The sequence below is a fragment of the Parasteatoda tepidariorum genome, chromosome 5, assembly GCF_982258835.1.
Source record: "Parasteatoda tepidariorum strain Cologne lab strain chromosome 5, Ptep-v5.0, whole genome shotgun sequence".
Taxonomy (NCBI): Eukaryota; Metazoa; Arthropoda; class Arachnida; order Araneae; family Theridiidae; genus Parasteatoda; species Parasteatoda tepidariorum.
The window spans coordinates 25,598,436-25,613,826 of NC_141759.1; the positions used below are offsets into that span (position 1 = coordinate 25,598,436).

At 27.5% G+C, this 15,391-nt stretch overlaps 2 protein-coding genes across 4 annotated transcripts in view; one reads left to right on the top strand and one right to left on the bottom strand.

Moving 5' to 3' along the window:
• sm (heterogeneous nuclear ribonucleoprotein L) overlaps positions 1-1,159 on the top strand; it is a 29,352-nt gene extending 28,193 nt beyond the window's left edge. The window contains exon 14 of the mRNA XM_071185608.2: positions 855-1,159. Coding sequence (XP_071041709.1) covers positions 855-955 — 101 coding nt within the window. The 3' untranslated portion in view covers positions 956-1,159. The remainder of the gene's footprint in view (positions 1-854) is intronic.
• Positions 728-8,729, bottom strand: inaF-D (trp-interacting inaF-D). 3 transcript variants are annotated; one of them, XR_015433653.1, is made up of 3 exons: positions 7,274-7,298; positions 5,046-5,076; positions 728-1,318 (listed from the first exon to the last, which is right to left on the bottom strand). XR_015433653.1 is itself a non-coding variant. In XM_087163548.1 (2 exons), exon 1 carries the CDS (start codon positions 8,680-8,682, stop codon positions 8,233-8,235), a length of 450 nt encoding a protein of 149 aa, XP_087019674.1. In that variant the 5' UTR covers positions 8,683-8,729; the 3' UTR covers positions 879-1,318; positions 8,191-8,232. The 3 variants fall into 3 exon arrangements, 1 of the variants encoding a protein (XP_087019674.1); XR_011637773.2 differs by lacking the exon at positions 7,274-7,298 and adding an exon at positions 8,191-8,728 and having other exon boundaries at positions 879-1,318; XM_087163548.1 differs by lacking the exons at positions 5,046-5,076; positions 7,274-7,298 and adding an exon at positions 8,191-8,729 and having other exon boundaries at positions 879-1,318.
• Between the last annotated feature and the right edge of the window lie 6,662 nt (positions 8,730-15,391).

The window sequence follows — 15,391 nt, forward strand, 5'->3', positions numbered from 1 at the left end:
AGTGTGAGCTTGTATAAGTTAGCGTGGAAGACAACTAATAATCTTTCCCCTCAAAAATTAATAATAAATAGTATTTGTATTAAATGCTGGTTGCCAAAGTCTAGTCCAATGAATTATTTTTTTTAATGTATTCTAATATTCCATATTTAAGCATAAATAATAAAGAGCATTTTTATATAATATACTCCTATTCATGTTTTTTTCCCCAGGTTATACTTTGTGCTGTGTAGACTAAAGCAAACAATAACAGATAAAGCACAAATATAAACTGGCTCCATAAACTAAAGCCTTTCTCAGTGTCTAAACACCAAATGCTACAAACATAGGCTAAGTGATTTAACCAATAGGGAACAAGATAATAAAAAAGTAAGACAAGGAACAGTTGTGATAGAATTTAGGGCAGTTTTCCTATTTTCTGCATAATCAAAATTCTAATCTTAAGTTTGAGTATTCTTCTGCTAAAATCTTTCTCTGTTCCTCATCAACCAAACATGATTTTTGAGTCAATCAATATTTTGAAGAATTATAATAATTTTGTCTGTGATCTTTCTGGTATCCATGTCCTAAGCTTATCTCTAATCTCTTGTACCTTTGAGAGCTGGCAAATCCCCTCACACCTGTTGCTTATCTGTCTTTTTTATTATCTTTAAATTTTTTTCTGCATGTTTCTCTCAACTGTATAGACACTGAGAAAGTTTGTTTACAGATCCAGAGCTTTAGCGTGTCCATTTTTGTACATTCATTTTACGCTTTTTTTACGTTTTTTATTTCTTTAGACTGTTAGCAATTGTTATTTGTATAGCTGAATTTAGATGTTGATTTTTTTATAATTATTATTATTTATTTTTCTTTAGTTCCTGGAAAGTTCCCATATATGCTTAAGTTGTGTTTCTCATCTACTGGTGGAGGCGGACCCAGAGGTGGTCCTCATAGAGGAGGGCCTCCTGGATATTGAAAATCTTAAAAAAAAATCAATGCAGCATGCTCAGAAAAAAGATGGACGTTATGATTTGTGTGGGTATTGTATTGCCCCTTCCACGAATTTACCTAGACAGACCAAGCTGTAATCAGTGAAATTGTTTCATTTTCATCCTCTTATATGCATTGTAGCATCTTCATTAGTTTTATGTGAGTTTATTTAATAAAAATTACAAAATACCTTGGTTTTTTTTTTTTTTTTGTTTAAATTTTATTTCTACAATCACATTTAATGGGTTCAGTATGAAAATAATTTGATTTGAAATAAATTAAGGCAATGAATATGAGTGGTCAAATAATGTGATGGTGATTGATGTCTGTCTTCTGTTTGACTGTTGCCCTAGAACGAAAGAAATGAAGTTAGATTTTTCTGGTGAAATCAACTTAGTTTTAATCAATGAGCAACACACTTCTAGGAAAGTGGGCTCGGAAAGTTAACTGGTTTTTTCATTAAGCTTACCCAATTTTTCTTGGTTTAATCTAATATTCTTAGAAGTTTTTTTTTCTGTATTATTTTATTCTGAAATATATATACGTTTTTTTTTTATTTAGAATTTTCTATATTTGCATAAATTAAAGTTGTTCCTGTTTAAAGTGAAATAAAAAAGCATTTGGTTGAATTAAATTTCTTATCGGTGTAACATAGCGGACATCTCTACTGGATTTTGCCAGTTTCTCCTGGTCTACTAGTTTAATCAAAATTCTCCTAATTTTTGTTTATTTTAGAAAATTCCCTAAAATTGAGAAGGATTCCCTTAAAAAATCCCTATGGAAATAGAATTTTGCACAGATTATTGCTTGCTTGATTATTTAAATAAGTATTATTAATACATAATTAAGCAAACCTCATTTATAGAAATGAGATCAAAACGTTTTTTGTTCTAAAATGTTCAGTTTATTTGTATTTTGAACTCCCTTAAATTAATTAAAAAAAGCTTAACTATCTTTGAGGAATTATATGCCTATTAATATTCGAAATTATGAGTAAACATGATACATAAAATTTCAAGTATATTTAATGTTAATCATAACTGGAAAATATTGCAGTTTTTCTATTTTGATGACAATAAAAATTCCCCATGTGTAATAAATGCAACAGTTATGAAATTTATATTTTGTAAAATCTTTTCTTATCCATGTTGGCAGCTATGGTATTATAGTTTTAGCTGTTTATTGTCTATAGAATTCCCTGTGTGTAAAGTATTTAAGATTTTACACCAAAGTAAACATGAAATAAATAATGTATCATAAAATTTGCTGTATTCAGCAGTTCTGATAATATTAAAATTTTTAAAAAAAGTTAGTCTTTAAAAAGTAAATTTTACTTACGAATGTAAGCACAGTTTTTTTTAATAAAATTTTCAAAAGCTAATCAAATCCACAAACTTAGAAAATTCCAGGAGGACATTGCCAAAGGAAATGCTTTCTCCTTTGCAATAATTTGATAATCAGTAAGTATTGCGAGACGTACTGTAGATCAAAGATTTGAACACGGAATACCTAAATAGGTTTTTATTAGGGTGCTCAAAAATTTAAGTCATACTTGAAGGAATATATTTCAACTCGTTAAATTGTTCCATATGATGTGAAACGTTTTCGACAAAATTATGATAAAAGGTAAGCCGCTATACTCACAGAGCTTCCAACTACTATCCTTTTGGAAAAACATCTTCATAGAGTGGTAGACAATTTAGAACTAAAACTTGCAGATTTTTTGATAATTTTGCCAACGTTTTAAAATCTTGACCATGAGAAAGCTGGAACTAAATAGCGTTTCATAAGAGCTTTGGCTTTTTCCAATCGATATTTGCTATTAATGTTAGCAACATATAAACATTTTTTGCAGTGTCGCTTTACATAACATAAAAAATTGTTTCCCGACCAATCATATGTATAAATATGATTGTTATGGCGAAATTTTAATTGGATACTGAAAATAAAATATCGAAATAATAAATTTTGCAGGACTATGAAGAAATAAAAAAATGTGCTCGTGGGTTCTCGAACATCACCCCTAAACTGGATTATTGATTGGTTAGAAAATTTTTTTTACAAAAGATTTTTTTAGGTAAATAAAATTTTTCAAGTGAAACATTGATTTAACATTTTTGAGTTTTTCATAAGAGGATATTTTTTATAAATCAATATTAAAGTCTGCATTTATTTTATTTCGAACTTGGAACATCTCTACAGAGCTAGTGTTCCATTACAGCAATTTACCTAACTTTTGAGTAGCATATTTCTATAGTAGCCAAAGAATAATGCCTGTAAATTGTATAGTTTCTCCAACGCCTCTACAACTGAAAGCCTCCACACGGGTTTTTATAGGTAGTCCGATCAGACCATTGTAAAGGCAAACTAATTAACGAAAGAGCCATTTTAATAGTAGTAAAAATAAAGTGGTAGCAAATGGTTGTTCAAGCAAAATGATCATGTCGGCAAACCCTTAAAAACTAGACATTATATATTTGTAAAAATTATTACTAGTCCAGCTTATGTTATCGATAATTAATCGTTTACAAAAGATTCATACCATATCAAGCAATAAGGATTTAGTCCAATAAAAGTAATGTCTCATTTCGAAAAGCGTTCCTCTTGAGGCAAAATCCGGCGTGTGCTTGCTGAGCTCACGAAAGCTGCAGAAGAAAATATCGAAGAAGAATTAAAGCAGCGCAAAGGTCTTACGGGCCCCAGCTCAGAATGTATATCAGGCGTTTTTCTAAAGGACAAATATCCTTGTTTCATGTTTTGATTAACTTTTATTCAGAACTGTAGTTTTTATATAAGGAAAATTTCCGACGTTTCGATTAAAATAACTTAATAAACACTATTTTTAGAAGAAAATTTGATCGGGCCCTCAACAGGCGTGGGACAGTTGTCCCTATCAAGATCAAAAGAATTTTTTGGAATGAGCATTTTATGTTATAAATCTTAATGTTTACAAATTGTGGTAATTGAGGAAAAATGTTTCTCTCACAGAAAGAAAAAAAAAAAACAAGCATTGAGAGGAAATGTTAGTTATCACTTTTATCTTTTGAAGTTTCCCGAAAAGAATTCTTTTTTAAATTCTTGGAATTTTAAATCTGATTTTAGAATGAGATTCTTGCGGCTTCATCGTTTCGATAATAATTGCTGATTTGAATTCGAAGATTCAGAAATTTTTTAATGAAAATCGTACAATGTACACTGACATTTTCTATTATAGATAGGTGCAATCTATTGGCGTTTTCTAAAATTAAAATTTCTATTATAAATACATAATTTAAATAAATATTTTTACTTTGCGCTTTATATTAAACTAATGATCTTCATTCATCTCATAATAAATGCAGCCAATTACTTTAAAAAAAGAAATAAGGTTAGAAAGAAAGAAAGAAGTATAAATCAGACGAAATTTAAAAAATGGATTTACTTTTGGGAGCTTTTTTTATTTTTTTAATTCTATAGAAGCAAATAATAAATTAGTAAAAAATAACTAATAAAAGTAAACTGATTTATTGCACAAATTAAAGAAGATTACTAACAAAATAATTGGTAATAGCTTGGTTTCTTATTTGCTCATGCTTTCCAAAAGTCTTCCTAACTCTTCAACCGGATTCAAAAGAAGATCGGAATTTTTTATTTTATTTATTTTTTTGCATTACAAAATGATTGATTTTTTCATCAGCATCGATCAGAGGAAAGTAAACTAAAATTTTAGCTAGTGAAATGTAGGAAAAATGTGAACCGTACACTTGACTTCATCTGTAGAAATGCAATTCTGCTCTATCGATTTCTTAGAACAACCTATGAGAGTATGGGAGAAATCACCATCCATATTGAACAAAGGATCAGTATGGGTGGTCGTTTCTCAGGAAAACATGCATCCTTACATTCACACTCATGAGACATTCCCAAAAGGAGAAGAAGAAAAAAACTATTCTCTTTCTGAATAACAAAAAGGCTTCTTTCTTGTTTCCTGTAATACCCCCAACACCTTTACAGTTTTAATTCACACAACACTATAACTAAGCATTAAAAAAAACTACTCTTTTAGATAAAGAGCTATGAATGGTCAGTTTTCTTACCTGTCAGAGGGGAAACATATTTTCTTTTCACCTTAAAAATAAAATGTTTCTATCAATAATGAAATTCGAGTTCACTTTAAAAGATATTTTACATTAAGCTTGTTCATGTTAAAAGTGTTTAAAGTTTCATATCGCATACAATTAGACGGTGAATCGAAAATATATACATCATTGTACGCAGCTAGGGACGTTTCCCCTATTATGCACTTCTTCGCTTGCTTTATAACCAGCATTTGTGTTTATCTAAATTATATTAATTTTGTGTTTACTTATAATAAAAATTGCATCCAATTAAGTGCAGCATTAACTGTTTCATTGCAATTTTACAATTTGGTGATGAAGCTGAAAATTTCGCTAAATCATTAAATTATGAATAAACAGCCTATTTTAATGCAATTTCCGACAATACTAATAAAAAAAATATCGTGATACAAAACGTAAAAATATACCGTCAATAAAGAAAATATCGTGAACATGAGTTAAGATATTTTAAGCAAATAAAACTATAGTGCTAAAGCACACGAAGAAAGAATTTATAATAGGAAAGCTCCCGTAGCGGCGTACATAGGTTCCTATACAATTCTTAATCCTTATCAGGTGCCCAGCCTTTCCTAAAAATTTGTCACAACATTTACGGAACACCCTGTATATTAATTGAATTGAAAATTTTTTAAAAAAGGTTTTGTTTATTTTATTTTCTAACTTTAGAACGAACTATTTGAAACGTTATCTATAATTTTTTTTGTACCGAAAAAGCGAAATTGGCGATGGTATTTGAAGAAGAAAAAAATCAACCTTCCATTTATTATAAGCCTAATTGTTAAAGATAATAAGAGTTTTTTTTTTCTTTCTTAAATTCATCGGACTTAAATATACAATACCATGATCATTAAAGTATTTATTTATGTGTCTGAACTATTTTCACTCAGTGAATATCAAAATAAATTTCATAATAATTCAAATTAATTATACTTAAATAACCAAAACTGAGTAGTAGTTAATTATGGCAGTTATGTTACAATAATTATTAAGTTAATGTTAATCATATAAACTCAATTGATAATTTTTCATAAAAAAATAGTATTGTAATAGACTTGAAAAAATTTCAACGTCTTCGAAAAATTTAAATTTTCTGTGGTTTGTCAACAATAAAATTGTTTTGAAATATTTCTTAAGTTATAAATAATGAATAGCAAATAATTCAACATATAATATGAATAATTCAAAACAATTTTACATATATTTTCATTTTTTCTTAAACCAAAATTTTCTTAAATGCGAATTTTAAATCATTATTGTTCGACAACAAAGATAATAGTAATAAAGAAAATGCCTTTAAGAAAAGAAGTGTTTGTATACATATATGTTAATAATAAGTGATATTCTGTTACCAAATAATAAAGCATTAAAAAGCTCGAGGCCTCGATTTCAGACCTAAATATCTAAAGATTCATGCTCTTATTAAATTATCGTCGTCTGAACTATCTTGTCTCGGTTAAATTGATGTTAAAACTGTAGCTCTCAAGTTACCACTTTTTACATTAAAAAAAAAAATTGATTCTCTGAAAGGATACTATGACCACTTGGTCTTTAAATTTTCAAAACACTCGTAAGTTACAGCTATAGCTCGGAAGCAGTTAACTAGCACATTGCCTAGTTCCTAGCTTATCTGCAGATTAACTAATTTACTCCGTTTAAGTGCGGAAACAAGAGTTTTCCGCATTTTATCTAGGTAATGTGCTCGTTCCGTATCGTTGAAGTTCATAAGTTTTTTTGTTCTTTCTATCAATTAATTTGTTTGTCTGATTGTAATAACTTGATTTTTGAGATAGCGGGAAAAAAATGAATAAATAAATAACAATATAATATCTAACAAAAGAAAGGATAAAGCTTAGTGCTAAGTAGACTAAAGCACATTCACTTGTACTTCATTCCCGTGGATTTTTGCTTTAACATTAGAATAATTTAGCGTGCCGAAACGTTGCTGTTCCAGCAAGGATCTTATTTTCAGATTAACGAATGATTATTAGATATTATTGCAAATTATTTAGGTACTTTGCAAACCGTAATTTAAGAAATGAAATGACACTTTTACGAATCACCCTTAGTTAATTTGCACATTGGCTTGATAATCTGTTGAATAATTGATTTTTGCACTATAACAGTAACATATGAATTATATATATTTCGAAATTAAAGGAGGTGCAAATATTAAAATAAAACCTTACTTCTTTTTAAGGAAAAGTATCGATGTTTTCTTAGATTTGTAGAATCACTGATGCTTACACTTAAGCGAAAACATATGAATTATATATCTTTAAAAATTAAAGGAGGTGCAAATGTTAAAATAAAACCTTACTCCTTTTTTAGGAAAAGTATCTATGCTCTCTAAGATCTGTAAAATCACTGATTATTACACTATAGCGGTAACTTATCAATTACATACATTTCAAAATTAAAGAAGGAGAAAATATTAAATTAAAACTTTACTCCTTTTTAAGGAAAAGTATTGATGCTTTCTAAGATCTGTAGAATCACTCATTTTCAAACTATAGCGGAAACACATAAATTATGTATCTTTAAAAATTAAAGGAGGTGCAAATATTAAAATAAAACCTTACTTCTTTTAAAGGAAAAGTATCGATGCTCTCTAAGATATGTTGAATCACTGATTTTTACACTATAGCGGTAACGTATCAATTATATATATTTCAAAATTGAAGAAGGTGAAAATATCAAATTAAAACTTTACTCCTTTTAAGGTAAAGTATTGATGTTTTCTAACAATGGTAGAATCACTGATGTGTACACTATAGTGGAAACACATGAATTATATATCTTTAAAAATCAAAGAAGGTGCAAATATTAAAATAAAACCTTACTCCCTTTTAAGGAAAAGTATCTATGTTCTCTAAGATATGTAAAATCACCGATTTTCACGCTATAGCGGTAACGTATCAATTATATGTATTTCAAAATTAAAGAAGGTGCTAATATTGAAATAAAACTTTACTCCTTTCTAAGGAAAAGTATCGATGCTTTCTAAGTCTGTAGAATCACTAATTTTTAAACAATAAAGCGGAAACATATAACTTATATTTCTTTTAAAATTAAAGGGGGTGCAAATATTAAAATAAAACCTTACTTCTTTTTAAGGAAAAGTATCGATGCTCTCTAAGTATGACTTTCACCATTTTCCTCTGATTGTCGCCGTAGTTACAGGTGACCCAGTCGTTGTTGCCGTCCAGGAAAGATTTGTGACTTCTTCGTAGTGACCACTCTCTGGTGACTTCAGATGTTGCGGATTAGGCATGGAGGTCAGTTTCTTACCGTCTCTCTGTATTTGTGGATCCCATAGAAAAACATAGTACAAAGACAAGACAATTGCTCCCAGAGATACGGAGAATACGTAAGCCATAACGGTCAATAATCGGACTAGCTTCTTATGTTGCTTACGTCTTGAGATCGGTGGTTTCATGGGATTTTCTGGTGTGGAATCTGTAACGCTGACCTTTTCGCAGCCATTGTTTAAGACTGTGTCATCTTCCGACATGTTTGGGAGTTTGTCTTTTCCTCGGGGATGGACAGTTGCCGTTCGGATGGGAGAATGTAAAGCGCGTTGATTATTAAACAGCATCCTTTCCTACCTCTTCCGAATCCCTTTTCTGGATCAGAGGAGAGGAGGGAAATTTTCCCCTTTTTTTTCCCTAAATGATTCTCCTCTAGGGAAAAAGTAAGAAAGTTCGTTTTGAAATTATCATAGATGATTTAAGTCTCAAATTTTAAAAAATAATTCTAAAATAACCACGTTCTCCTTTCTGAGAAGTAACTATTCAAAAATTAACATTGGTCAAAATGCGCGTTTAAAAAAGGGGGCAAAAGCTATAATGAAGAATGGTCAAAATGTAAATATTTGATCTCGTTTTTGGTAATGACTCTTATAAACAATAAAACTATCGTATTGGTAAAAAAATAAGTATGAATCCAAATAAATCACTTCGTATGTACTTTTAATTTAAGTCTTTATGCAAGAAATGTTCACAATTCTTTTTAGGTCTTTTAACATGAGTAAATTTTTAAAAAAAATTAATTAAAAAACAAACTTTAAAAGGTTTTTAAAGTTTTTAAGTTTTTTTCATGGGTAAAGTTTCCTGTACCATGCATTTTATAAAATACATGGTACATGATCATAATTTTTAGTGTCAAAACAATTAGGCAAAACTAAGAGTAACGTTTTATCTTATAATATCACAGTTAAACTTTAAAAAAATTACGTAACTATGCTCCTTTCTTTCAAACGTGGATTTCAAGCTATGTCCACTTTTTTAAACACGTAATTTGAGCTATTTAAATTTCTTAAACGCACAATTTGAGCTCCGAACATTTTCTTAAACGCGCAATTTGAACTAAGTACATTTTCTTAAATACGCATGTATATTTTCTTTCTGAGTTATATCACATACTGAGCTATGTATATTTTCTTTAACACGCATTTTTATAAACACGCATTTCGAGCTATGTACATTTTCTGAAACATTTATTCTAAGGCATGTATATTTTCTAAAACAAGTTTTTTTTGCCTTAATTTTTTAAACATGCAATTTAAGCCATGTCATTTTCATAAACACGCAATCTGAGCTATATATATTTTCTTAAGCAAGCTTTTTGATCCAAGTACATTTTTTTAAAAGAGCATTCTGAGCTATATCTATTTTCTTAAACACTCAATTAGAGCTACGTACATTTTCTTAAACACGCAATTTGAACTAAGTACATTTTTTTAAAAACGCATTCTGAGCTATTTATATTTTCGTTAACACGCAATATGAGCTATGTCTAATTTCTTCCATACGCATATTGAGCTACGTTACGTATATTTCCTTCAAAAGCATAAAAATCATGTTTATATTTATTGGTAATATGAGTAAATGAACGTAAGATATTTTCATGAAATTTAAAATTCAGCACAGACCCTCATTAATTGATTATATAAATATTTCTTTTCTTTGACACCTTGAAGATCAGTGTTGGAAAAACGCAATGATTATAATGAAGTGAAAAGTTGGAAAACATTCCTGCAACAACCCGTTATGGCCAAAGGTTCATAGAGGTTAAAGCTGCATAATTTTGAGATTAATTACATGAGTGTGGCGCGCAGGGTGCCTTTATAAAGAATCTGGTACCCAACGATCTGAAGCTGGGTTGTTTTCACTGTCTGTAAAGTACTTTAATAAAAATGCATTTACATCTAAACAAAGTTAAACTTTTCTAATGTTGGCTACCTTGTTCAGTTTTATGGAAAACCACAGTTGAATACTGATAAGAAATGATGGTGAACATAAATATCTTGTTTATGTTAGATTTTTAAGAAGGAAACAATTAAGTTACTACTGTTTTTGTTTTCGAAAAAAGTTCTGGTTTATTTAGCCCTTTTTATATGCTTTATAGCAAAAACCTTCTTTAAGTATCTGTATTCACTAACCATAAATTTCGCTTTATTTCACTCATAGAGCTGAATACATCGTTATTTCTCATTTCTTTTTTTTCGGTATTTAAGATTGGGTGTGTCATAAATTTTAAGTCATAAATTAAACCTTACTATGCATCTTTTTTTTAAATTTTATTTACATGGTTTTGACTACAACAACATATTAACAGTTTAAACCTACTAATACTAATAATTATCATGACCTACTAATTATGTGGAGAAGCTTAAGTGTTGACGAAATTAAACAAATGCTACTAGATTTATTAAATACTATTTCACCACCATTTTAAATATTTGGCCAATTTTTTTTTAAATATTAGACCTACCAAGTTGATAACTATGATAATACATACTATTATTAAAACATGAATATATTTTCGCCTTAAAGCGCACGTACGATCCTTAAAAAATTTAAAAAGTGGTGTTAAATTCTAATCAATAATACAAGAATTTTTCTTTTTTTTAGCTTTCACTTTAAAATTAAAATTTCGCTTTGGAGATATTAAAAATTGTGGCGAATAAGAGCATACTTACGCAATTTTCATTTTTCCAAATTTTGCTACCACTTTTTAATTTTTATAAGAATTGTACGAACGCTGTCTGTACCACTACAATTTTGCGTCACCATTTATAGGATATATACTTTATCGTAAATATCAAATTATTTCTATCAGTTGCAGATACATTAAAGAATATCCAATAAATGAACTTCACGGTATTAAACATTTTACCGGATTTTCGAATAATATTAATATTGTTATTAAGTAAATATTAATTTCAACTTATATGTACTTTATTAGGGTATGTATGTTTTATTAAAATTACATTTCATATTACAACGAAATTGGTTGAAGTAATAAATTTCACAAATTGTACTTGTAAAAATTTTAGAATTGTATGAAACCATTAAGAGAAAAGATATCGATATCTAAAAGTCACACTCTCATATTTATAAACATCTTAGTTCTAAAAGATTCTTTAGGTGATAATCTGGGTCTAGGAAACTATTACAAATGATAAATAGAATTCATTTGAATATGTTTAGAATTAACTTTTTTAAAAAGATAAAGGTAAGATATATTACAAAATTATTATATTTGTATAAAATATTGAACCTCATAAAACCAATGAAAGCAAATAGGTAGATATCTATATCTCAAACTCACTCTCTGAAATTCATAAACGTCTTATTTCTAAAAGATTCTTTAGGTCATAATCTGGTTTTAGGAAACTATTACAAATGATGAATAGAATTAATTTGAATATCTTTAAAATAAATTTTAAAATAAGCTAAATACAGAATATAGTACAAAAATATTATATTTGTATAAAATATTGAAAATAATGAACCTATTAAAAGAAAAAAGCTAGATATCATTATCTCAAACTCACGCCCTCAAATTTATTAACATCTTATTTCCAAGAGATTCTTTCGGCGATAATCTGGGTCTTGGAAACTATTACAAATGATAAATAGAATTCATTTGAATATGTTTAGAATTAACTTTTTTAAAAAGATAAAGGTAAGATATATTACAAAATTATTATATTTGTATAAAATATTGAATCTCATAAAACCAATGAAAGCAAATAGGTAGATATCTATATCTCAAACTCACTCTCTGAAATTCATAAACGTCTTATTTCTAAAAGATTCTTTAGGTCATAATCTGGTTTTAGGAAACTATTACAAATGATGAATAGAATTAATTTGAATATCTTTAAAATAAATTTTAAAATAAGCTAAATACAGAATATAGTACAAAAATATTATATTTGTATAAAATATTGAAAATAATGAACCTATTAAAAGAAAAAAGCTAGATATCATTATCTCAAACTCACGCCCTCAAATTTATTAACATCTTATTTCCAAGAGATTCTTTCGGCGATAATCTGGGTCTTGGAAACTATTACAAATGATAAATAGAATTCATTTGAATATGTTTAGAATTAACTTTTTTAAAAAGATAAAGGTAAGATATATTACAAAATTATTATATTTGTATAAAATATTGAATCTCATAAAACCAATGAAAGCAAATAGGTAGATATCTATATCTCAAACTCACTCTCTGAAATTCATAAACGTCTTATTTCTAAAAGATTCTTTAGGTCATAATCTGGTTTTAGGAAACTATTACAAATGATGAATAGAATTAATTTGAATATCTTTAAAATAAATTTTAAAATAAGCTAAATACAGAATATAGTACAAAAATATTATATTTGTATAAAATATTGAAAATAATGAACCTATTAAAAGAAAAAAGCTAGATATCATTATCTCAAACTCACGCCCTCAAATTTATTAACATCTTATTTCCAAGAGATTCTTTCGGCGATAATCTGGGTCTTGGAAACTATTACAAATGATAAATAGAATTCATTTGAATATGTTTAGAATTAACTTTTTTAAAAAGATAAAGGTAAGATATATTACAAAATTATTATATTTGTATAAAATATTGAATCTCATAAAACCAATGAAAGCAAATAGGTAGATATCTATATCTCAAACTCACTCTCTGAAATTCATAAACGTCTTATTTCTAAAAGATTCTTTAGGTCATAATCTGGTTTTAGGAAACTATTACAAATGATGAATAGAATTAATTTGAATATCTTTAAAATAAATTTTAAAATAAGCTAAATACAGAATATAGTACAAAAATATTGTATTTGTATAAAATATTGAAAATAATGAACCTATTAAAAGAAAAAAGCTAGATATCATTATCTCAAACTCACGCCCTCAAATTTATTAACATCTTATTTCCAAGAGATTCTTTCGGCGATAATCTGGGTCTTGGAAACTATTACAAATGATAAATAGAATTCATTTGAATATGTTTAGAATTAACTTTTTTAAAAAGATAAAGGTAAGATATATTACAAAATTATTATATTTGTATAAAATATTGAATCTCATAAAACCAATGAAAGCAAATAGGTAGATATCTATATCTCAAACTCACTCTCTGAAATTCATAAACGTCTTATTTCTAAAAGATTCTTTAGGTCATAATCTGGTTTTAGGAAACTATTACAAATGATGAATAGAATTAATTTGAATATCTTTAAAATAAATTTTAAAATAAGCTAAATACAGAATATAGTACAAAAATATTATATTTGTATAAAATATTGAAAATAATGAACCTATTAAAAGAAAAAAAGCTAGATATCATTATCTCAAACTCACGCCCTCAAATTTATTAACATCTTATTTCTAAGAGATTCTTTCGGCTATAATCTGGGTCTTGGAAACTATTACAAATGATAAATAGAATTCATTTGAATATGTTTAGAATTAACTTTTTTAAAAAGATAAAGGTAAGATATATTACAAAATTATTATATTTGTATAAAATATTGAACCTCATAAAACCAATGAAAGCAAATAGGTAGATATCTATATCTCAAACTCACTCTCTGAAATTCATAAACGTCTTATTTCTAAAAGATTCTTTAGGTCATAATCCGGTTTTAGGAAACTATTACAAATGATGAATAGAATTAATTTGAATATCTTTAAAATAAATTTTAAAATAAGCTAAATACAGAATATAGTACAAAAATATTATATTTGTATAAAATATTGAAAATAATGAACCTATTAAAAGAAAAAAGCTAGATATCATTATCTCAAACTCACGCCCTCAAATTTATTAACATCTTATTTCCAAGAGATTCTTTCGGCGATAATCTGGGTCTTGGAAACTATTACAAATGATAAATAGAATTCATTTGAATATGTTTAGAATTAACTTTTTTAAAAAGATAAAGGTAAGATATATTACAAAATTATTATATTTGTATAAAATATTGAACCTCATAAAACCATTGAAAGCAAATAGGTAGATATCTATATCTCAAACTCACTCTCTGAAATTCATAAACGTCTTATTTCTAAAAGATTCTTTAGGTCATAATCTGGTTTTAGGAAACTATTACAAATGATGAATAGAATTAATTTGAATATCTTTAAAATAAATTTTAAAATAAGCTAAATACAGAATATAGTACAAAAATATTATATTTGTATAAAATATTGAAAATAATGAACCTATTAAAAGAAAAAAGCTAGATATCATTATCTCAAACTCACGCCCTCAAATTTATTAACATCTTATTTCTAAGAGATTCTCTCGGCGATCATTTGGGTCTAGGGAACTATTAAGAATGGTGAATAGAATAAGAAATTATTATTAACTTCTAAAAGTAAGTTAAGCTTTTGCAATTTATGTATTTTTTCAATAGCTCTAACAGACGTAGATTCAAAACTGTTCTAATGTGGTGAACTGAATTTGCGTCATTCGTCTCCAACATAGCTCTATTAGAAGTTTCAAAGAATGCATAAGTTTGAGACTGACTTCTTTAATTTCATTAAAATCTAGCATTTTTCTTGACAAGTCTATAATTAGAAAATTTCTGCAGCATTTATAGCAGCCAGAAAAATCCCTAAAAGGAGAAATAAGTTCCCTTATTGTCGGGTTTTAGGGAAAAATCAATTCTTGTTATATCGATTCGAGCTTTCCATGGCTTCCGTTGATCTTTCCATTTCATAGGCTTCCCTCCAACTTGTCTTTCGTAAATAAATCTGTTCACAAGCGAAAAGTTGAGAAGGAGATCAGCGAATAAACAAATAAAACATATTTTGAAGTTATTTTAAGACACTTTGCGTCGTACATTTCAAAATAGTTGTAATATTAAAGAGTGGGTTTTCAGTTTTTCCTCAGAAATTTTATATTCATTTTCGATTTTTTTTAAATTTACCAGTATTTAATTTAAAAAATTTCTTTAAATTAATTTTTTAATTAAAATTAATTTTTTATTTCTTTCGTAATTAATGTTT